The sequence below is a fragment of the Nanorana parkeri genome, unplaced genomic scaffold (assembly GCF_000935625.1).
Source record: "Nanorana parkeri isolate BGI_ZX_2015 unplaced genomic scaffold, ASM93562v1 scaffold122, whole genome shotgun sequence".
In the NCBI taxonomy this organism is placed as follows: Eukaryota; Metazoa; Chordata; class Amphibia; order Anura; family Dicroglossidae; genus Nanorana; species Nanorana parkeri.
Genome location: NW_017306390.1, coordinates 1,899,001 through 1,919,963, shown reverse-complemented (window position 1 = coordinate 1,919,963; position 20,963 = coordinate 1,899,001). Strand labels below are relative to the sequence as shown.

At 39.5% G+C, this 20,963-nt stretch overlaps 1 protein-coding gene across 1 annotated transcript in view; it reads right to left on the bottom strand.

Moving 5' to 3' along the window:
- LOC108784649 (G-protein coupled receptor 1-like) overlaps positions 1-20,963 on the bottom strand; it is a 401,418-nt gene that overhangs the window by 156,442 nt on the left and 224,013 nt on the right. Inside the window, exons 7-8 of the mRNA XM_018553518.1 lie at positions 12,755-12,844; positions 8,111-8,149 (exon numbers count right to left, since the gene is read on the bottom strand). Of these exons, the coding sequence (XP_018409020.1) occupies positions 8,111-8,149; positions 12,755-12,844 (129 nt within the window). The remainder of the gene's footprint in view (positions 1-8,110; positions 8,150-12,754; positions 12,845-20,963) is intronic.

Below are 20,963 nucleotides of genomic sequence, written 5' to 3'. Positions count from 1 at the left end.
CCTATTGTGCCGCACATGTTACATATCGCCGCAAATGTCGCAATGAGAGCAATAATTCTAGAGCCATTAATCACTGATAACACTAAAGTGATGAGCAGTAAAAGCATTTTAATCGTCGCGTATGGGCGTTTTTTGCGCACGCAGTTTTAAGGCTTGACATGTTTGGTGTCTATTTACCCGACGTGACCCCGACTTTTATGTTTTACTAAAAATATGGGTAAGAATAAATGTTTTATAACATAACGTAGGGAAACTTTTTTTTAATATATTTATGGTACTTTTTTCATTATATAGTAAAAAAAAATAACCCCCCCGTGGGGTCACAAAAGAAACCTCTATCTGTCCCCAAAATTTTTTAACATATATTGCAAGGCTATATAGTCCGGTCATGCTGACTGGTGAAATTTTGGACTGACTGGTGAGACACCGCCAAATTTTTCAAGCCCTGTATATACGTATACATGCCATAATGGAGAAAGTCTCACAAAATGTTTACTTTCAAAATTTGTCAGTGTTTGGACGGGTCTATTAACCATAATTTCCCTAATCTTCAAACAAAATAAATCTATGTCCAGTGAAACCATTAACCTTTTTAAACAACTTGAATACTGATGTTGCTAGAGAAGGCTAACATGAGGCAATCCTTCAATGTTTGGACCAACGCTGGAAGGATCACCCAGCTGCAGATAGGTCTCTCAGAATATCCAGTCTGGAAACTGGAACATCGCATATTGTCAATAAATATATTATAGCCACTTCCTAAATTGTTTAATGTGCCACATGCTGTAAAATCTTATTTGAAATTTAAGTCATTGTTGTAAACTTGTGCTCTTATATCTGTTTTTGCACTATTGACCAACTTTGTCTTAGGCTGGCCATACACAGGGCCAAAAACTCTCAGCTATTAGCATGGGTGTTGGAATGGAGAGTGAGCTGTATGGAAAAACACTGTATATGACTAGCCTTACAAATAAACATTTAGAACATGACAAAGGTTTTCCAGAGCACTGTGGGTCACCTAAGGACAGTAGAGCAGCTTGTTTTGTAGCTCTGTTTGTCTGATTAAAAAATACCCTTGGACTAACAAATCTGATAAGGGGTAGGAGTTACTGTTCTGATGACTCACAGTTGTGCAAAAAATGGGCTTCTTAAAGTACAGCTGATAAGTAGTCCTACTAATGATGTGAAAATTAGTCTAGCGCTCCACCTGCTGGCTGGATAGAAGACTACAAAATATTAACTCATGTTTACCTGATTACAACAAAGAATATGTACAAAACCACTATATAGACCCTTTAAAGGGAACATGTTTAGTCTACTGAAAATTCTATACATAATGATCTGCATTTACCATTTCAAGTAAGAACGTAAACAAGGCACATGGGAATCTATAAGCTGAAAACAACTCATTTTAAATTCACACAGAGGAAGTTTAAACTGCTGCTCTGGCTTGTAACTAGTAATAGTAGTTACATTCACACATTTTGTAATGTTGAAGACGTTTCACCACCTATCAAAGTGGCTTCCCCTTAACGGGATGTGGGGAAAAGTTTTGAAAATACTCTGTTCTAATGATGCTAATGACAAATTTCATCGGAAACACATGTATGGCACTAATGGAATAATTTTAAAAAGGTCAGGCAAACCAATAAACAGAGTTGGAATAAGCGCTGTTTTACCTGCCAAAGGGTTTGTATTTCTGCCCATCCAATTCAGAGATGTATACAGCTCTGCCACACAGCACAGCCAGCCTGGACAGTTAACTACTTGCTACTGCAGTTAAGTAATACAAGTAGATATGGTCTCTACCCCACCCTGTGAATGCACAGTTATAAGCTCATCTCTCTGTCACTTTGCACTCTTCTCCTGGTACTATGTTCCTTGTTATCACTGGCGCTTTGTGCTGCTTCTGCCTTTCCTTGTCTAAAATTTGTTATACAGGGCATTGTAAGAGGTTGATACCAAGTCAAATACAGGTAGCTACCATAGTTGCTTTTAAAAATACACAAAGGATGTAATACAATTGCAGAGCCTTGTCCTGTGTACATTTGGTCTGTGGGGAAAAAAACCCGGATGTTATTAGTATATTTTCTTTCCAGATTGAACATAATATCAGGTAAATAGCACATTCTAGGCAGTAGAGGTAGCTGAGGAATTTCTTAATGCTCCTCAGCTCCATCTAGTGGCCATAATGTGGTATTTTCCTGGTATTACATTTGACCTGGAAAGAAAATATTCTACTCATTTTTACCACTACATGCAGTTCTGCATGAAGAATGGCTCTACAAATTTTTAATAAATACACCCCTTAATCTTTTTGTAGTGAACACATAGCTGCATGAATTGGTGTTTTTTTCTGCCTGGGATTCAGTTTTAATCAGTGAAAGTTACCAAATGACAAACTTACTTAAAACTGCTAGTCCCTCTGAAAAGTGATTTTTGAGTTATAGAAGCAGTCTGATGATTCATCTATTGGATTTTTTCTGGGGATGCCTTTGGTGAAATCTCTCTGCCTTATTTCCTAAGACTATATCTGTCTACCTTATGACAACAAAATAGGAGCTGGCCCTCCTACAACTGTTTTCTTCAAAATATATGTAACAGACTAACCGTGATTTTTTAAGGGGCGTAAGAAGCTGTCAGGTGATTTAACAAATTCATATGCATCTTACAGGAAAAGGAGTCTGCTTCAGTGCCTGAGTGCATCAATGAAAACAGCAGGGATTGGGGGGAAAAAATCCCTTAGGATTTGAATCCATGTTAATAGATGGAATTTGAATCCATGTTAATAGATGTCGCTGAATTACTTAAAATGTAATTTATGTAAAACAGGGATCCGGAGCAAAAAAATCAAAACAGCCAAGGAACACAAAGGAAAGTTTCTTTCCGATTGTTACTGGAGGATTTTTGCTTGAAGTTCGGCTCAGTCTACTATGAATGTCTTTTCTATTGCAAATTACAAATGGCAGGTCAGGAGGGGTTCAAAGTTAAACTGCGAGCCTTCCAAACATGAATCTGTCTTATGTAAATATCACTGGATCCAATGGGACAGGGAAAGTGCCCTCTTTATATTAGGTACACTTTTCACAGCTACCTCCCCTAGGCCTGAAACATTTGTTTTCGCTCACTGAGAAGGAAATACAAAGCCTCTGGGGAACACTTAAGCGTTTGATTTCCCTTCGCTGTCCCTTCCAGTATTCTTTGAAGTTATTCATCCACACTGAAGAGAATGGTTATCCCATAAATTTATACGGATGTGGAGCAAATACATTTACGATATATCACGTAGGAGCTGGAAGTTTTTTTTTGACCATTAAATAAAAAAGTATTTTAATCAGAAAGCTGTGTGTGCAGTACTTAAGATAATTTAAACAGGAATAGTAAAAAAAAAATCTGTTTATTAACAATGTCAAGGAATGCGACAAAGTCTGGCCATTCATGCTTCCACCGTAGCTGTGACGAACTGGTCACCAACATAGCACTTGGTAGCACTATATTGCCCTTCAGTTCATGAAAAGAACATTGCGCAGTAATAGGACTATAAGGAATATCTTTTCATAAAAAACAAACCAAAATACTCAGAAGATCCAGGTATATAAACAGCTGAATAAGCAGATCTCACATTTTCCTGTAAAAGCTAAGCTTGGCCCCACCTCTAAGGAACAGGGAAGCCCGGAAGCCAAGTCCAAGGTTGATTTTGCAGAACATGTAAGTTTTGAATGTATATTTAGCTGCTTATTTCAATTAATTTAAACTCCAGCGAAAATGTACAATGTTTTGACTTATACAGCCCCATTTTATGAGCTAAACTGTGCTAATATACCTGCTATAATTTACACTCCAAAGACATGCTGGTAGATTAAGTGGCTCCTTTTATGTGTGTCCATGTATGTGAGATAGAGACATTAGATTGTAAGCTTCTTGAGGGCAGGGACTGATGTGAATGTAAAAGCGCTGCGTAAATTGTTGGCATTATATAAATACCTGTATTAACAATAATAATGATAAAAGTAGGGCTGCGGAAATTAACGATTAATCCTTCGATCAATCGGTAATTTTCTTTGATCGATCAAAATTATTTTGATCCATACTCACCTCTCCGCCGGCTTCCGGGTCTTCCGTCACCGGACTCCTTCCACAAGTGGCTCTGTCGGCTAACGAAGGGAAGGGGGGTGGAGTCAGGTGACGTCGATGTCCGGTGACGTCGATGTCCGGTGACGTCACTGGACTCCTCCCCCTTTCCTTCGTTATCCGATGGAATACACAGTGAGTACACAGCCTAACTCTCCCGGCCGCCAGGCTATTGCAAAGTGAAATAGCCAATAGGAATCTAGCTATGCATTCTTATGCCTTTTTTTTATTATTCTGACAACTGCAACTGGCAGAATACTTAAAAAAAAAAAAAAGTCTGCAGATAGCAAAGAAGCTATTGCTTCCTGTGCGATCTGCCATCATTTCAGGGGGGTGCTCTCTCCCAGCCCCCCCTAACCCCCCCTCCGCCGATGGGGGGGGTGAGAGTGCACCTCCCTGAAACAGAGGGACACCTCCCTGACATTGCTTATTTCAGGTTGGGATCCCTGGCATTGGCCTATACACATACAGCACAGCATATAATTAAGTAATAGCATGAACTAGGATCACACTAATCCAGCACGTTATTATTCTGAGTTGCCCCACTAAAGCGACGGCCATATTCAGTGGGGCGCGTGAGATTAATAACGTGCTGGATTAGTGTGATCCTAGTTCATGCTATTACTTAATTATATGCTGTGCTGTATGTGTATAGGCCAATGTAGTTGGATCTTTATGTGCGTTATAATTAATCGATTAAAAAAAAAATTCGATTAATCGAACAGGAAAATTTTAATCATTACCAGCCCTAGATAAAAGTAATTATTTTGGAAATTTACCCAGTGACTCTGCCAGTGTGTGCTTTAGCTGTGTATTTCCTCTCCCAGGCCCTCAATGTTAATGTGTTGCCATTGGCATATGCATTGTCGGCCCTCTGATTTGCATCATCACGCTGATTTCTGTAGACCTCAGTATTGTCGGCCCGTGAAATATTGCTGGGTGGGGAGAGATGTGCAGTCTCATGTCTGATAGTGATGACATAGAGACCAAAAGCAGACTCCACCCACCACCCAAGAGGAGGTATTGGCAGTCACATGACCTCAACTTAAAATGTTTTAAAAATCCAATGTCTGCAGGCTGATTTTTTTTTTCCTCTCACAAATACAGACATTCAATAAAGGGATGTCCTTGCTGAATGCTATATGTATGGTATATATTTGCCATATACATTACCATTTTTGACATGTGACTTTCCATGAAGGTGATATCTGCTAACCTGTCACGATTAGGGCACTGGGGCACCAGGAATCATAAACTCTGGGTCTTGCGGGGAAGTATATAGTGACTGGATTAGGAATGTGCAGGAATAAGGGTCTCTTAAGATGCCAGAGACGCAGGATGTAAGGAGCCACCTGGTCTTCCCCAGAGCCACTGATGGTGTGGATGTTGAGCTGCGGGGCAGCTCCCAGGTTGCGGCTCTCTGACACACCCGTGCAGGCACAGTGCTAGCGGGTACTCGGGGACCACAGCACATGGGACAAGACACAGGAAGCAAACAGGATACAAGGTACAAAAAGAGGCACTAGAGGGAAGATGCAGGGAACAAGCAGAGGGGAATGCACCAGAGAAAGGAGGGAGGTGCACTATAGTGCAGAGCAAAATTACCACAAGAAGCAGGAGGTAAACCACAACACGGCTAACTGGTATACACTGGGGCAAGGCTGCATGGAAACAAGCAGCCACACCGGAGGAAGGCAGACAATCGGGTAGTGCAGGTGAAAACGCTGACTGAGGAGGGGATTTCCATCCACTAGCAGGACCAGCAGAAGCTCACATGGAGCACAAGGAATGAAGGCTCACACTTCAACCATATATAGCATGGAAGGAGCACACAAGGAAGGGTGCAAGTACAGGAAAGGATACTGAGTGTAAACAACACGGAACTACAGGCACACTAGGTGATATGCACAGGGGGAAGGTACAGGAATAAACAGAAAGCAGGGCAATGCCACGGAAGTACCAGACGCCATGCAGGAAGATAGCGTCAAGGGAAAATGTGTTGCACTGCAAGACACAGAAAAGGGGGTGCAAACCTACAAGCAAGATGGGAAGCTAACACACACAGGAGCCACAGGAACTGTAACAAACGGGCACAGGAAAGAGCAAAAAGGGAAAATCCAACCGAGAGGTTACAGGGTACACTGGAGTCACATAGGAGGCATACAGGGATGCAAGGGGAACCAAGCCAATACAGGACAGTACTAAAGCACAGGGGGGATAGGGAACGGAGAGATCCAAAAAAGGACACAAAGAATCACAGGTGGTCCAGCACAAAGGATGGGACTTGTTGCTCAAACCAAAAGCAACAAGTGAGAGGGTGCCAAGTAGGGGAGGAGGTGTGCAGATTGGCTGCAGCCCTGTGGAATCCCATAGGCTGACAGCCAAGCACCAGGGACCCACATGAAAACCTGGCATGGATTGCTGGACACTGTGACATAACCCATCTTATGGTCAGGTTCAATTGCCCAGGTTTGTGGTAGGTTTACTTGACAAGGTCTCACAAGGCAGTGCTTGGAACTGTATTTTAGGATGTAGAAAAGATTACCATGTGTTTCCAATATCCCTAAGTACTAGGTATTCCTTAGGGCTCCAGTGAAGCACGGGGATAGTTTGTACAGCATGCTTCTTGTAGCAGTTATAAAGTGAATATTACTGTTAAGGAAAAGTATCGTACTTATTTACTTAAATTTTTCATTCTGTCACACATTTTCTTCCACCTTGCTTTGAGTCTGCCTGGTACTCCTTAATTTCCCTGTAAGACATAAACTGAAAGAACAGCATAGGCACAGATAGCTATTTATGTTAGCCATGTCTGTTTTGTGTACTCTCTCTAATATAAGCAACCAAAGCAGGCGCCCCTATGATATAATAATTTTTAAATTTCCACAGGTATGTGTTCCAGGTGGGCTGGGACCATCATGAGATTTGAAAAGACTGTCACATGTAAAGCTCAAGGACAACGTTCTCAAACCTTGTCACCAACTTGAAAAAATACAGGTAAAAGCAGAGAAAAATCATAATTGAATTGCCTACTTGCTGTGTTTTTCCTTTCCATCAACTGTTTTTTATTCACTTGTAATGTGCTCTTGAACTTGCTAGGGAATATAACCACTTCAACAGTAAATTTCCTAGCACAGACCCCCTCCCTCTTGCAATGTCATAGCACTTTCCTCTTTTGGGGTGTCTAATTACTGTATGTCCTGGCCCAGTTCCTCTGCCCCTCACCTCCCTTCATAATCTTTTTGTAGTTTCTGGGGCAGAAGTGAAGGGGAATAATATAGTGTCATATGAGGTTTAGCACTGCATCTGCTGACATCACATCCAAGATTGTGGCGCCTAGCAGTAGTCTTGGGTCTTTCAGATGTCTACACAATGTAGGCATTTACAAGTAAATCAGGCATAAAATACTTTAAATCTTCTTATGAGAAGATTGTTGTTAAATTTGCAGGCTGGGTTGCTTTAAAACAAACCTGTCACCATAGTTACTTTTGCAAAAAAAGCCACCTACAAAAGAAGTGTTTTTAAACCTTTCTAGATGCAAGTGTAAGGAAAATCCACTGCTTCTCTGCTGCCCAGCCACTGCAAACATTCAGCCATCAGATGAGTGAAATGCTTGCTTCCACAGTTAGCCACTGTGGTCCCTCCCATCTCCTACAGGACATCACAGGAGGAACCATAGAAGCTGTTGGGGGGAACAAGCATTCAACTCAACTGATGGACAAAAGGTGAGTAAATAAATGCCATTTTAGAGAGGGATTTCTTCAGCACAGAATAATTAGGTAATTAGGGAACATAATAACTAAATATAATGTCACCTGTGCTGTGCACACTGCATTCTGCTTTTGAGATCTTGTCATTCTCAAGAGGTAGAGGGGGAGATTTCCACAGAAGAAAGCATTACAAATTCACTAGCTACCATTCTCTTGTATAATGAACACTAAATGAAAGTCATCCATTTCTGGAACTGAAGAGTACTTACATGACAAATCTCCAGGCAACATGCTCATCAGTAATCCAGCTGGAAGAGAGAACAGCATTCACTTAGTGGAGTTGAAAGAAGCTACAAGAAAGGTGATAGGCCCTTTGTAGTATCTCCCCATGAGCTGTGATCTTAGACATTCCATGGGACAGGTAGTAACTGTGCTAGGTCACTTGATCTGATAACAGGCTGCAAATCCCCGACAGCTATTGTTTTATCAGAAGCATGGGTCACAGTTTATCATAAACAGTATTCATGGTATCGTAAATTATTTTTCAAGTACATTAGAACATTCTATTATGTGTATGGAACGCTCAAATACAGTATAAAATAGCATGAAAGCGGAACAGATCTGTAAAGATGAAAAGAGATGCCTGAACTAAACAAAAAGCATCCTAGTTAAATGATAGCTTTTGTTTTATGACATTTTGAAAAAGAGAATGGCTTCATAGAAAACAATCACTGACAGAGTGGGAACATTTTTCTTGTCTAGAGAATGCAACATAACCAGCAGTTAAATGAGAACCCCAATCAAATTTAAAAGTAGGACATTTTTTAAAATGAGAACTGAAACTACAGACAGTCAACACTTTGGGAACCATTACATTGATAAGAAGGTAAAGATGAAGTCTTTGAACTCCTAAAATTCTTTTCTCTGAGAGAAAACGTTTTTGATTGAAGATCAGTTAGAACTAATGGGTTATGATGCCCATTTTCAGAAGTGGAGGCTAGGTACAAAAAAAACGAATAAGGTTGCTAGGTGGACAGCTCACTTGGGTGGCTTAACAAGGAAAAAACAAAAGGAGCGCTACTACCCAAAAGTTATTCGTAATTTGATGTAATTCTTTGATGGCATATATGATGAGAGTGGAAGGTAACTCACTGTTGGATGGGGGCAGTAGAAATACCCTTATGAAAGGATGAATAGTTGTGCTATCAAACAGAAGAAATCCTGCATAATCCTACAGGGGAGGAAGGCTGGTGGATCACAGAGCCTCTGGCTGAAACATGTGCTGGCAGCTGTCACTCTGATTGAAAGGTTCTCCAGATGTAAATGGTGGTGTACAGGCTCAGCCGGCCAGGCTGAGCCCTGACTGCTGTGAGGAGAAAAGTCCATGCCGCCAGTCAGTTTCAGATGTAACGCTGCTGCTGTATGCAGAAAATGTGGATGTCCGTGGGGTAAAGAGTTCAGACAAGGTTGCAAAGTATGGGCTACGCGTTTCTAGGCTCTACCTCTTTGTCAAGCCAGAATGGAGAAGAACGAGAACTGGCGGGAGTAGGAGAGGCTTTTTAAATTTGACAGATGGGTGGAGCAAATGGTGGTGTAACTATATAATTGGTGAGAACATAGAAAGAGGCTGGTCAAAAGTTTCAGTGATCGGCAATACCGCTGCATGTTCCCGAAACTTGAGACAATAAATAAAAACAACTAAAACTTAACTTTTAATGGATTGACTAATAAGTATGAAAATATAAAAAAGGAGTGGACCATGTCATTACATTGAGAAATGTAATGAGGAAATTTACGAGGTTTATTAGCGGTATCGATTTACTAGGAGGTAAAAAAGGTGTGTGATGGAATTTACCATTGAGATAAAAGTATAATGGATGGAATCCTTTGTTGGTAGGCTTGTTTATTATTAAAATAATAAACAAGAAATAATAAGAAATAATAAGGGTGTTGTGAGTTGCTGTGTGCAGGGAGCACACAGGCAATATTAGTAATATTATAGTGCAGGGGTGGTAGAATCCTCCAATTACACAAGTGAAATTAGATGGAAGCAAATAGGGTGAGGTGTAATAAATTATGATATATGAATTGTAAAAAATTGAAAGATATGATAACAAGCAATAGTTAAATAATTAGATTAAATCAATAGGATAAATGAATCTATTATGTTAAGGATTATATGGAAAAGGAATCTAAAAAGGTGTAAATGTATTAAAATATTACAATATAATCATATTGTATACAATCAATACAATCATTCATATTTATATGTTCATATAATTTATATGGATGCACGTATTAAATATGTAGAAATGTAAAAAAAAAATTTCCACCTTGGGTGGCTTAACCCCAACTGTTAGAGAACATATAAGAAATCATACATTAGAACAGGGATACACACATCCCAGGAGCCCCATATGATCCATAAAAATGACAGCTGCCTCCTAACTTTTGAGTTTTTCTCTAGTCTAGTCTTGGAGCTGAAAAAGTGCTTGGTATCTGAGCATTCCTACTGCACAGTATAGTTAAACTGGCCGGAACTGCGCAGTATGTTCTGGACTGTGCAGACAATCAAGGTAAAGTGGCATAAACCTGAACTGGGCAAGAAACATAGACAACGAGCTGGGTTAGCTACCCGGCAACAGTAAACAAAAGTGACGGGAATAGCAAAAAATGAGTGTGCTCTGCAAGGAAACAGGCTTGCAGGCAAGAAAAAAGTGACATAAAATAAAGGCAAAGGAGAAAGATGGAGCCGAGCAGGACAGTCAAAGGGCTGGACAGCAATATTAGCCTCACAGGCAAGCCTCTCTGATTTAGATATCCAGAGCCTTGCGGCCTATATTGAAAACATGAACAAGGTTGTAATGGTGAGAATCTAAGCAAGAATACACTAATGCACAATGGCTAGATTAGGGGGACTTTGAGGATCCAATTCCAACATGTCTATTAGACAGTAGCTGAACAAAAACAGATCCTAAGCGTGGCCATACACTGTGCGCTTTTCCTCATTCAGTCCCACAGGCAGAGATATGTGTGCCGCTGTCAGAATACCCATACAGTGACTGCAGCTAACGTCACTGCTCAGACAAGAACGTCGGACCAGTTCGGAGGGGTGCTGACAGGGCAACATACTGGTTGAATTGTGACCAAGTCAGCAAGGCATGGCCAAAATTCAACCACCTTAAGGCTAGCTTTAATTCTCTATGCTAGGCAAAAAAAAAACGGATGTTTCCTGGCAGTTGGATGATTAAGCCTGCCAATAGAGTTGTCCTTCTAGCTGGCTTCATTTTTTTCCCCCTAGAATTGTACTCCAGGGAAACAGTCAGCAAAACCCACTGGTTCTGATTGATCTTCAATCCAAAGTTGTGACTCTCGGAAGGTAGGAGAAATGTTGAAAAGCTGTCCCCTCTCTTCACTTTTCCTCTGGCTCAAATACATTCACCTTACAACAGAACAAACTAGAAGAAGCTTTTGTATCAAGGCAGAAAATATTTTGTCACAGGTTCAGCTACAGTAAGCATTGTTGAGGAAGAAAGCCCCATCTTTGGGATATGGCATTAGATGAATAAGTCTAGTAGGACATCTTTAAAGCTGGCCACACAGATTACAATTTGTTAGATGAAGAGAACTGTTGTTTAGGAGATACAGCCCACTTGCTCCATCTCCATCATTTTTTAAGATAAATATTTCAGGAAATGTTGTATGGCCCCTTTCACTTTTATTAAATATTGTAAACTGTATTATTTTCTATTCTTTTTATAGAGTTTTTATAGAACACGAGACAACAGATTATTCCTTTTCACTTAGTCACCTATGCCCCCTCCATGACACCCTACATAGCTATTAGTAAATGTTGCTGATCTAACTGTTCATATCTGGGCAAAGTCTGATTGCGTGTGGCCAGTTAAACTCTTTGCTTTCTCCTACTAAAAGCAAACATCTTTTTTTTGTATTATTTACCTGACGGGTTTAAAACCTTACCTCTAAAAAGAATCTTCTAATAACATGAGAAACAATATAAGTCACTTAATGTGGAGCCATCCAAATGTCTTGGTTATAAGTAAACATGTAAAACGAACATTAAACCTAACAGTTGTATGCTACCTTGATCAGGCAGATGCCATTTTCACCAAGACTGCTCATAAATGGCCTGATGCTCAAGAAAGGCTTAAAGTGTATTTCCACTTTTGCAGCCACATTAGGATAACACCTATTTTATATTTGTTACATGTTCCCATTCACATTGCATGTTAAAAAAAATAAAAATGTGTCTTGCAGTTTAAATTGCTTTTACTTGGTTAGGGTTCTAAGGGTTAAAACTTCTTATTGCTTCAACTTCTTTGAAATGTTCGGAGGGGCTGTGAGGGGTGAGGGGCCTGAGGTGGCTTGTCCATTGTATGTTACTGAAGCTCATCAGATAATTACAATCCTCAAATTGCAGGCCCAAGTCCACTTTGGAAGGGCTAAGAAAAACCTGGAATCAGCCATCTTGCCTGCTTTAACAAAACATCTAAAATGTAAGACATATTTTTAAAAAGTAATTTTTCAGTATGATGTGCGAACAGGAACACATAACAAACATATAGAGGGGTTTTCTCAAATTTGACTGCAAAAGTGGAAATACACTTTAAGTCTTTTAAAGCTACCTTAGGAGGTGGCAACGAGAGCAAACTCTGGGTAAACAGGTTGAAAAGAGAGGCAAAAAAAAGATTAATTGGCACCTGTCTCACTGCATGTAATGTTGACTTCTAGATCTATTGTTCTAGCATGCTAAAGTGAGATTTTTCCCAGTCTTACAACCTGTGTTATACGTTTAAATTTGTAAATGGAATATGTACACTGTATATATAGGCTGATTGCAAATGTATGCTTCTGTTTTACAACTAAACATGTTACATGAATAGAAAACCTACCACCATGCTCCAGCTGGTCCATAGTAATCACCAAAGAGAGGCAGACAGGAGAGAATAAATGGCACTCCCCAAGCTGTAACATGGTATATTCTAAAATAAAAAAACAAAAAATAAAAGACTGTTATAATACAAATTACATGCATGAATCATTTACAATATGTATGATATTTATATGGCAATTATAAACATTTCCAGAAGATTGAACAGACACGTTTCCGAGATAATTTTGAGGAATTACATAATTTTTTTACAGGTACTTTAGCATACAGCAGACCGAAATATAACCAATGGTAACTACTTTTCTTCATCCGGCATAGTATACATGTCTCTCTCATGGTAAGAGTTTTATATCTCAAAAGAAAATAATTTTCAAAAATAAATAAGGCTCTTAAATAATAATTTCACTGAAAGGATTAAACAGTTAACAATAAATTCATTCAAAATCACTAGCCTAGAATATTACATGATGAAATCAAGATTTGTAACAAATTAAGGTGAACACTGATGGGTAGATCTGTCATCTAAATGTATGGGCAGTTAGATATGCCTCACCAAACCACTGCAATTTTCTTCCTTGACGTTGTTGACTTATACCAAAACTGCCTTTCTAAGTCACTTTCCTGCTTCACTTGCAGGTGGCACTGCACTTCAGCAGATGTCTCCCTCCAACACAGGATAACTTACTAAAAAGAGTTGAGAATCTTCACACGCAACAAAATTCACAGCAAATTCCTATTTATTTATTTCATCTGGATACGATTGGATAATTGAAGTACATATTCACACTGTTTTTTGTATGAAGATTCCCAACTCCTTTAGTAAACAACCAAATGGCCTTGCCTGACTGCTTTTTATTTGTACCTCTCTAGCAGTTGGATGTCTTAGCATTCTGCACATTTGCTGCTTTTATATTCAATGTTGCTCCTTTTTTTGCTTTTTATTTGATAACATGCCCTGTCTGGTATTACTCAGTTATTCCCTGATTCCACCTTGCTTGCACATATTGTATATTATTCTTGTAATGGTAATTGTTTGGTTTGCATGCACTAGCATGAATGTATAGTTACAATTGTATGTTGTTTGTTGCCATGTTATTTGCTATATTCAATAACATGCACTATAAATATTACTTCCTCGAAATTAAAGAACGTACTTGTGTGATTGGTTCATTACTCAAAATACCCCCTCCTCTCCCATACCATTGTAGCTATAAAAATATATTGCTCTATACTTTTCCATCTGGTTCCAAATCCACAAAGTATTGTTAGCACTCAGAATTTGTTTAAACCTTTGTTTTTTACAAAATAGACAAATTAGGGAATGTTTGTATGTTGATACTGATTAACCATGCACTGTACTGTAATGGAAAAAATATATAATGCCATGGGAAGTCCTGTGCTCTTATTCTGCTGCAAAATATATTTTTAAAAAAACACAAAGCGGGTGTTTTATTTATCAAATATTATATCCAAGATTCAAGCAGCTTTTACTCATGATTCACCCATTTTTCTATGTAAATCTTCTGTGAAAATCATCTTCCTCTCTCTGTGTATGTATGTATGTATATAATAGTGTATCTCTCTCTCTCTCTCTATTGATATCTAGCACATATGGTGAGCGTGCTTAAGGACCAGTCTTGAAGCCATTTTCACAGAAAGATAGCTTTCTTCGGCAGAACAAAGTATGCTTGTATTTCAGCAAACATATCAATCTCACCATTCTCAGTTGTCCCATTCAGTCACAGTGTCCCAATCCCAGGACTTTACTGTTTTCCTCAACACAAACTCTTCAGAAATACTTTGTACCATGTAACAACTTTCAGCAGCTTTTGATTTCAACACACTCTTTCGTGTGCCTGGCTCTCTCAGGCTCTCCAAACCTTCCAGCCTCCCAGGCTGTTCCATGTGTGCCTCCAACACACACCACACCTGGCCTGCAGCCCAAACCACACCAACACCTTCCTCGAGCTCTGGTCTAGGCTCTTAATGAGGCTGCTCTCAGCCACCTGATCACTAGCAACACCTGACCTCGGGACTGGAGATTTCATCCTACCCAGAACCCTTAAGAAATCTCCAGAGATCCAGATCCCAGCTACAATCCATAAAAGCCGGAAGATACTGAAAGGCCAGCTTCTCCCTGTAAAACAATAAAATTCTGGTACCTTTCCGCTCCATTGCCACGCTCTGCCCATACATAGATATATATAGATATAGATATATATATCTTACTGGTATATCAAACATTCAATTTTCTCTTGAAATGCTAAAAAATGGCTAAATTAGGAGACTGTTGTTTAATGTGGTAAAACTTTTTAACTTAATATATCAGACAAAGCATTTTTCTCATTTGGTCAGTTTAAAGATGTATACATATTAGCTGATTTGTCTGCTGGGACACTTGAATGGACGCGCAGCAGCTCTCAAGAATCACTGTCAGTCACAGTGAGGAAGATCAGTGGGGAGGATCCCGTCAGACACGTCGGGATGTCTCCTCATTGAGGCACTTAGCCCCGCCCACCACCTTAAATAAGGGTTTATAGCCTTACTGTGCATTTTGGCTAATTAGAGTAAATTACATAATTTACTTATTTAGCCTAAGGAATGCATTAATCAAGAAAAGATAGAACCCCATAGTTCTCCTTTAACAGGTTTACCTATAAGCTCTGTAAACATAGATATAAAAGACAGAGTAGGTATACAAGGGACCTCATACCTTGACATTAGGAACCACACTGTACTGCTATTGACTTGATCATTCCGGATATATGATTGACAATATGTGTGGGATAACAGGTGCTGCACTTCTGCAGATGTCGTCCTACTATATCCAGTTAAATTCTCCTTTGTACTTTTACCATCCCCATCCTGTCCTGCTTGCTCCTTTTTACTCTATATTAATGGCAGTTAAAAAAAAAAAAAAGATACTGACTGAATGCATTTCAGCTAGATATATGGCACTGGTCCCACATAATACATTGTGTTACAGGAGCTAGAAGTGAATGGTCCAATCAATATGCCAAGCGACTATGCCATTAGGCCAAAGAAACAGTGCTCCATATTGATTTGGTCATGGAGGCCTAAGATACTATAGTCATTAAAGGCTTAATGTATACAGTAAAAGACCAACAGCAACTAAACATACTATAAGTGCTATGTTGGATGCATCTGAACAAACATGATTAAACATATTATAGGATGCAGAGTATGTTGGGAGTGTCTGATACCTTATTACAGTTTAACATTATTAATTTGGTTCCAACCAGATCTTCAATTTAAAATTTACAAATGATACATTGCTATCTACAAAATATGATCTAGTATAACTGGTATCATTACTATAGAAACTGAGAAAATCAAGCCATGTCAAAACTGTGAACTTTGAAAGATAGAAGGTACAAAATAATCTTCTACATTATTGTGCCTTTTTTTTCTTTAAAGAAACCTGAACAGGTACAGTATCTTCTGCATCTGGATAACGGAAAAGTCTCCAACGACAGATGAAGAAAAACAAAGCCTTGTTCCTAATGCCAAATATAATGCTTGGTTGGCATTTTTGATGATCTGTTGCAGAAATAAACCAGTCTATTTCATCTTTCATTTCAGAACTTTTAATGTCTGCATGTTTTACTTCTGAAATTTTAGCCACAGAATGCATTGGGAGCATGGAGAATTTCAAAAATCAGTAACATAACATAAATGGAATTAAAGAACATTTTTACTTTTAGCGGTCATCCTGTTTTTTTGCTTTCCATACTGTCCGAGTCCCTGACTCAAGACAAGTATGGCCACCAGGAGTCTCACTTCAATGACTCAAAGTATTGAAGCTGAATGACTGAGATGACTTGAACTGGAAAGAGTCCAGAGGAGGGCGACCAAACTCATAAAGGGGATGGAGGACATGAGCTATGAGAACAGGCTACTAAATTTAAATATGTTCTCATTGGAAGTATGGAGATTAAGGGGGGGACATGGTTTCCATGTACAAAATGTTTACCGGGGATAGTAACATTAGCAGCAAACTCTTTACAATTAACTCCATGACAAGGACGAGAGGCCACCACTTAAAATTAGTGGAGAAAAAATGTCAGCACAAGGGGCAAAGGGGTCTCTTCTCAGTTAGATCAGTCGGGGTCTGGAACTCGCTGCCACATGCTGTGATTTCTGCTGAGAGTGTGGAATCATTCCAGAGGCGATTGGACGATTTCCTCAGAGACCGTAATATACAAGGGTACAAGTACTTTTAAGAATGAGAACACACAGGGACCTATACATACGCACACATCAGTAGGACCATACACATACACACAATAGGTTAAACTTGATGGACATGAGTCTTTATTCAACCTCAAATACTATGTAACTAGTATTAAGTCAGATGGCATAGGCAGTCTACTACGTTTTTGTGTCAAAATGTCAGGAAAAATAGCCAAATACACAAATAAAACATACAACCGAACAGTTAAGAATACTGCAGACAGAATCAAACACCGCGCCAGCAGATTTTGGTTCAAGAGAGTATTAAATCAATGATGTTCAGGAGTGCAGGGCGATAACGGGGCGGCTCTCACCAGGTTCAGAACAACCTCAGCATTGCAAGACAAGACACAGAGCGCCTCCATCGCATTAACAACAAATTCAATTGGTTCTGAGAAAGGAGGCGTGACCTCTGAAACGCGAAAACCACTTCACTACCAGGGAAGACGAACAGCCGGTGGATATGCACCTTTCGTTCTGACCCTTTTATGCCTGTTTTTATTCATCCTTTGTGAGTATCTTTTATACAATTTTTTATTTGTTTATTTAAAAGTTTTTATGCGATGGAGGCGCTCTCTGTGTCTTGTCTTGCAGTTAAGAATACTGCTTCTACCATGGTAAAATAAGGTAGACATGTGAAAAGGCACATTGAGTTCCTTTCATATTAACTTGACTAACCAATAAGAGAAAAAACAAATGTACTTTTTGGTCATCAACAGAATAAAATATATACAAAACATCATAAATTCAATGCAATAACCTATGCAGTTTACCCTAGCTAGGTATATTTTTCCTGCAAGGAAACTTAGTACGTACAATACCATATGTATTGTGGCTTGAAAGTCATCAACTACAATTATGGCAAGTCCATGGAAAAAAAACTGTCAGGAAACACAATTCGAAATGTATTTCAGATCTTCTTATTGATGATCTAATTATTACTGTGCTTCCCCTGACCCGCAACAGTAATTTCTATGTGCTGCAATAGCATCTGCTGCCACGTTCTCAGCTGGCACAATATTTTTTCTTAGGCCCCCACAACTATTTTATGGTAGCAAGGAGTACATAGATTATTCTCTATCCGGGGTGAACATGGCATCTTCTTGTATAGAAATTAGTTTCTATCATTTCTATAGTTTCTATAATTTCAGAAATGTTCTCCTCCACATCTCACAGCGTTCTTCCTCATCAATTGAGAAAACTTAACTATATGTAATGCAAACAATTTAGGTTTAAACTTTAGTCGCTTCATGACAAATTTGCCTGCTCAAAAATTCTTTACAGTGTTTTTAATAACATATTCAGCTTTTTTGGTACACTAACTAAATAACCTGCTCGTGTAGCTTACTATCAGGTAAAAAATAAAGAAAAACTAGAATTTTTTTTATCTTACACCTCTTTCAGCCTGAATACTGCTGTAAATGGCATAATTAAAAGAGGTGAATAACAATAAAGATTCATGTACAGTGCAGTAGTTGTGAGGGAAATGGCCCTTTGGACAGTTGTAAATGAAACAAGAGTCCCCATTAAATGATTTCACCTCTATTCTTGTTCAAGTGACGACTAAATATTTTGGATTTTCCCATGACTGAGTCCTGGTGCCAATAGGGGTGTAGTACTAGCAGAGAATGAAAATTTCTACTGGTGACACAGACTACAGTGAAATAAGGGGTTTCTAACCCTTCACCCCTCTGTCCAAAACTAAAAATAAATATAAGATACAAACTACTGCACATTTAATGGTAAATACATTATTACAGAATGTCAATTCAGGGAGCTTCTGATTGCTTAGGGGGATCAGAATTGTATTTTTCCCTTTTAGAGCAAATTTGATGCTTTATAAGGGTTTGCTTTCACGATTAGGAATTTGGTGCTGTTTTCCTTTTTATCAAATGCAACGATTTAGAGTCCTTATGATGCCAGGTAGTTTTATTTCATGTTTTTCCTTTGTTTGAACCTGACATTTTTACTATAGTTTTTCAAAGTGCATAAAAGTTTTTTTTTTATACAATCTGCTTGGAGCTTGGTTTTAATTAATAATTCTGGTGAGAAATTTAAGAAAATAAGCTGGAATAGGGAATTAAAGTGTTTTCAGGGAAATGTCACATCAACTATCACTGCCTGACGTAATGGGAAGCAATTTAATTTATGCTGTCCCTGGAAAACAATAATACTTAACAATATCCTAAGGTGAATGTACATGCTACAATAAAATCCCAACACAATTCAGTTAGAGCAATCAGAGCAGTAGGTGGTAAAGTCTGCCGCTGAGGAAATGAAGAAATGTCATTTACTTTTGCTCTTTTCAAGGTGAAGTATTTATATTATGCAGAACTGAACTGTCGACGTACAAAAAACACTTGTACAATGAACGTCTATTGTGGCTGACAAACAAGGGAAAAGCATTCTCTAAAAAGAAGAGAATATTTTCACTGAAGGTCATATTGGGGGGAGGACATAGAAAGGCTGTCTGAAAAAACTGTAATGTTTTAATTCTCAAACTTAAAACAAAGTGATTGTAACAATAATAACTCATGTAAAGAGTATGGTTGAGTGCAATATGTCAAATAGTGATTCCAGATAGGTATCTAGCGGTCTCACAGTCCCACAATGTCCTTTCTGTATCTACTGACATCTGATTTATCCCAAACATAGTAATTAAAGGAGAACTATGAGGTGAGTGCTTTTCACTCATCCTCATAGTTCTAGCCAACCTGTGACAATGAAACTGTCACAGGTCGGCTCAGTAGATCGGGAAGTGAGCGAACACATACTGGCATTCGCTCACTTCTCAATCCTGTCACGGCAGGGAGGGGCTGGATTCCCCCCCGCTCTTATCCTCTGGCGCTGACTGGCGGAACAGACGGGGGAGGGGGCGGGTACAGCTGGCTCTGCTCACAGCACATGAGGGTCTCAGCCCTGAACAGATGCTCAAAGGTATGGGAGTCTTAGCTTTCCTTCTATGTGGTGTGCAAAGAGACTGTGGCTTCCCACCATCCATATTATGTTCCCTGGCAGCTCCCCTTCCACCAACATCCATTCTACAGCCTCCGACAGTCGTCGTCCCCTTACTGCCCATATTATATTACCTGACAGCTCTCAAATCCACAATACACCCCAAGATCTACGCTTATATCACCCCAGTTTTTCTTTAAATACTTCTGCTAGTCTTCTGCATATAGTGCTACACTCTCCAATTCCATATCCACTCCCACTAGCAAGAGCTTTCAATTTGTTTCCCTCCCCCAATCCTATTTACCCTCCACTTTGCCTCCTCTCCCTAACTCTAATTGCATCCCACTCAACCTTTCTTCACTTGCTGGACACCATCAACTATTCCAATACTTCTTCTACTCTCCATGATCAGCTAACACTTTGCATCCCCTTCTCCACCATTGCCTCTATGATCAAGTCCAACTCTGTCTACTCTTCCAAAAGTCCAAAATCAGCTACTACTCCTCTCTTCCAGTAACTGTCAACTTCCACTCATCCTCCTCTATGTCCAGTTCATAAACCGTTCCCAATCTGCATCCTCTCACCCCTTCTCCCAGTCCATGACCAGCTCTTGCTCTCTACATCCTTTCCCCCAGGAACACAATCCGATTTCTACCCCCTCCAACCCATAGCATCCATAATCTCCTGCTCTGCCTCCTCTCTCCAGTGTCCATAATCAGTTCCTGCTTTGCCCTGCCAAGTATGCTGAGCCCCACTTTACCTAGCTTCAAAATGTGCCAAGACCGGCTCACGCTAAGCCTCTAGACACCGGTCTCCCTCTGCACTTTCACCCCTTTACATTATAATTTCCCTTCTGCTTCAACTCTATCACTTTCCACATTACTTGTTCTCACTCTTTACCACTGTTCTCCTTGACCTCTGGTCTAAGATCAGCTCCTTGTCTGTCCTTTCTTCCATGGTAAGCTGCTGCTGCTCTTCCTTTTACTACACCTCCTGTCCAG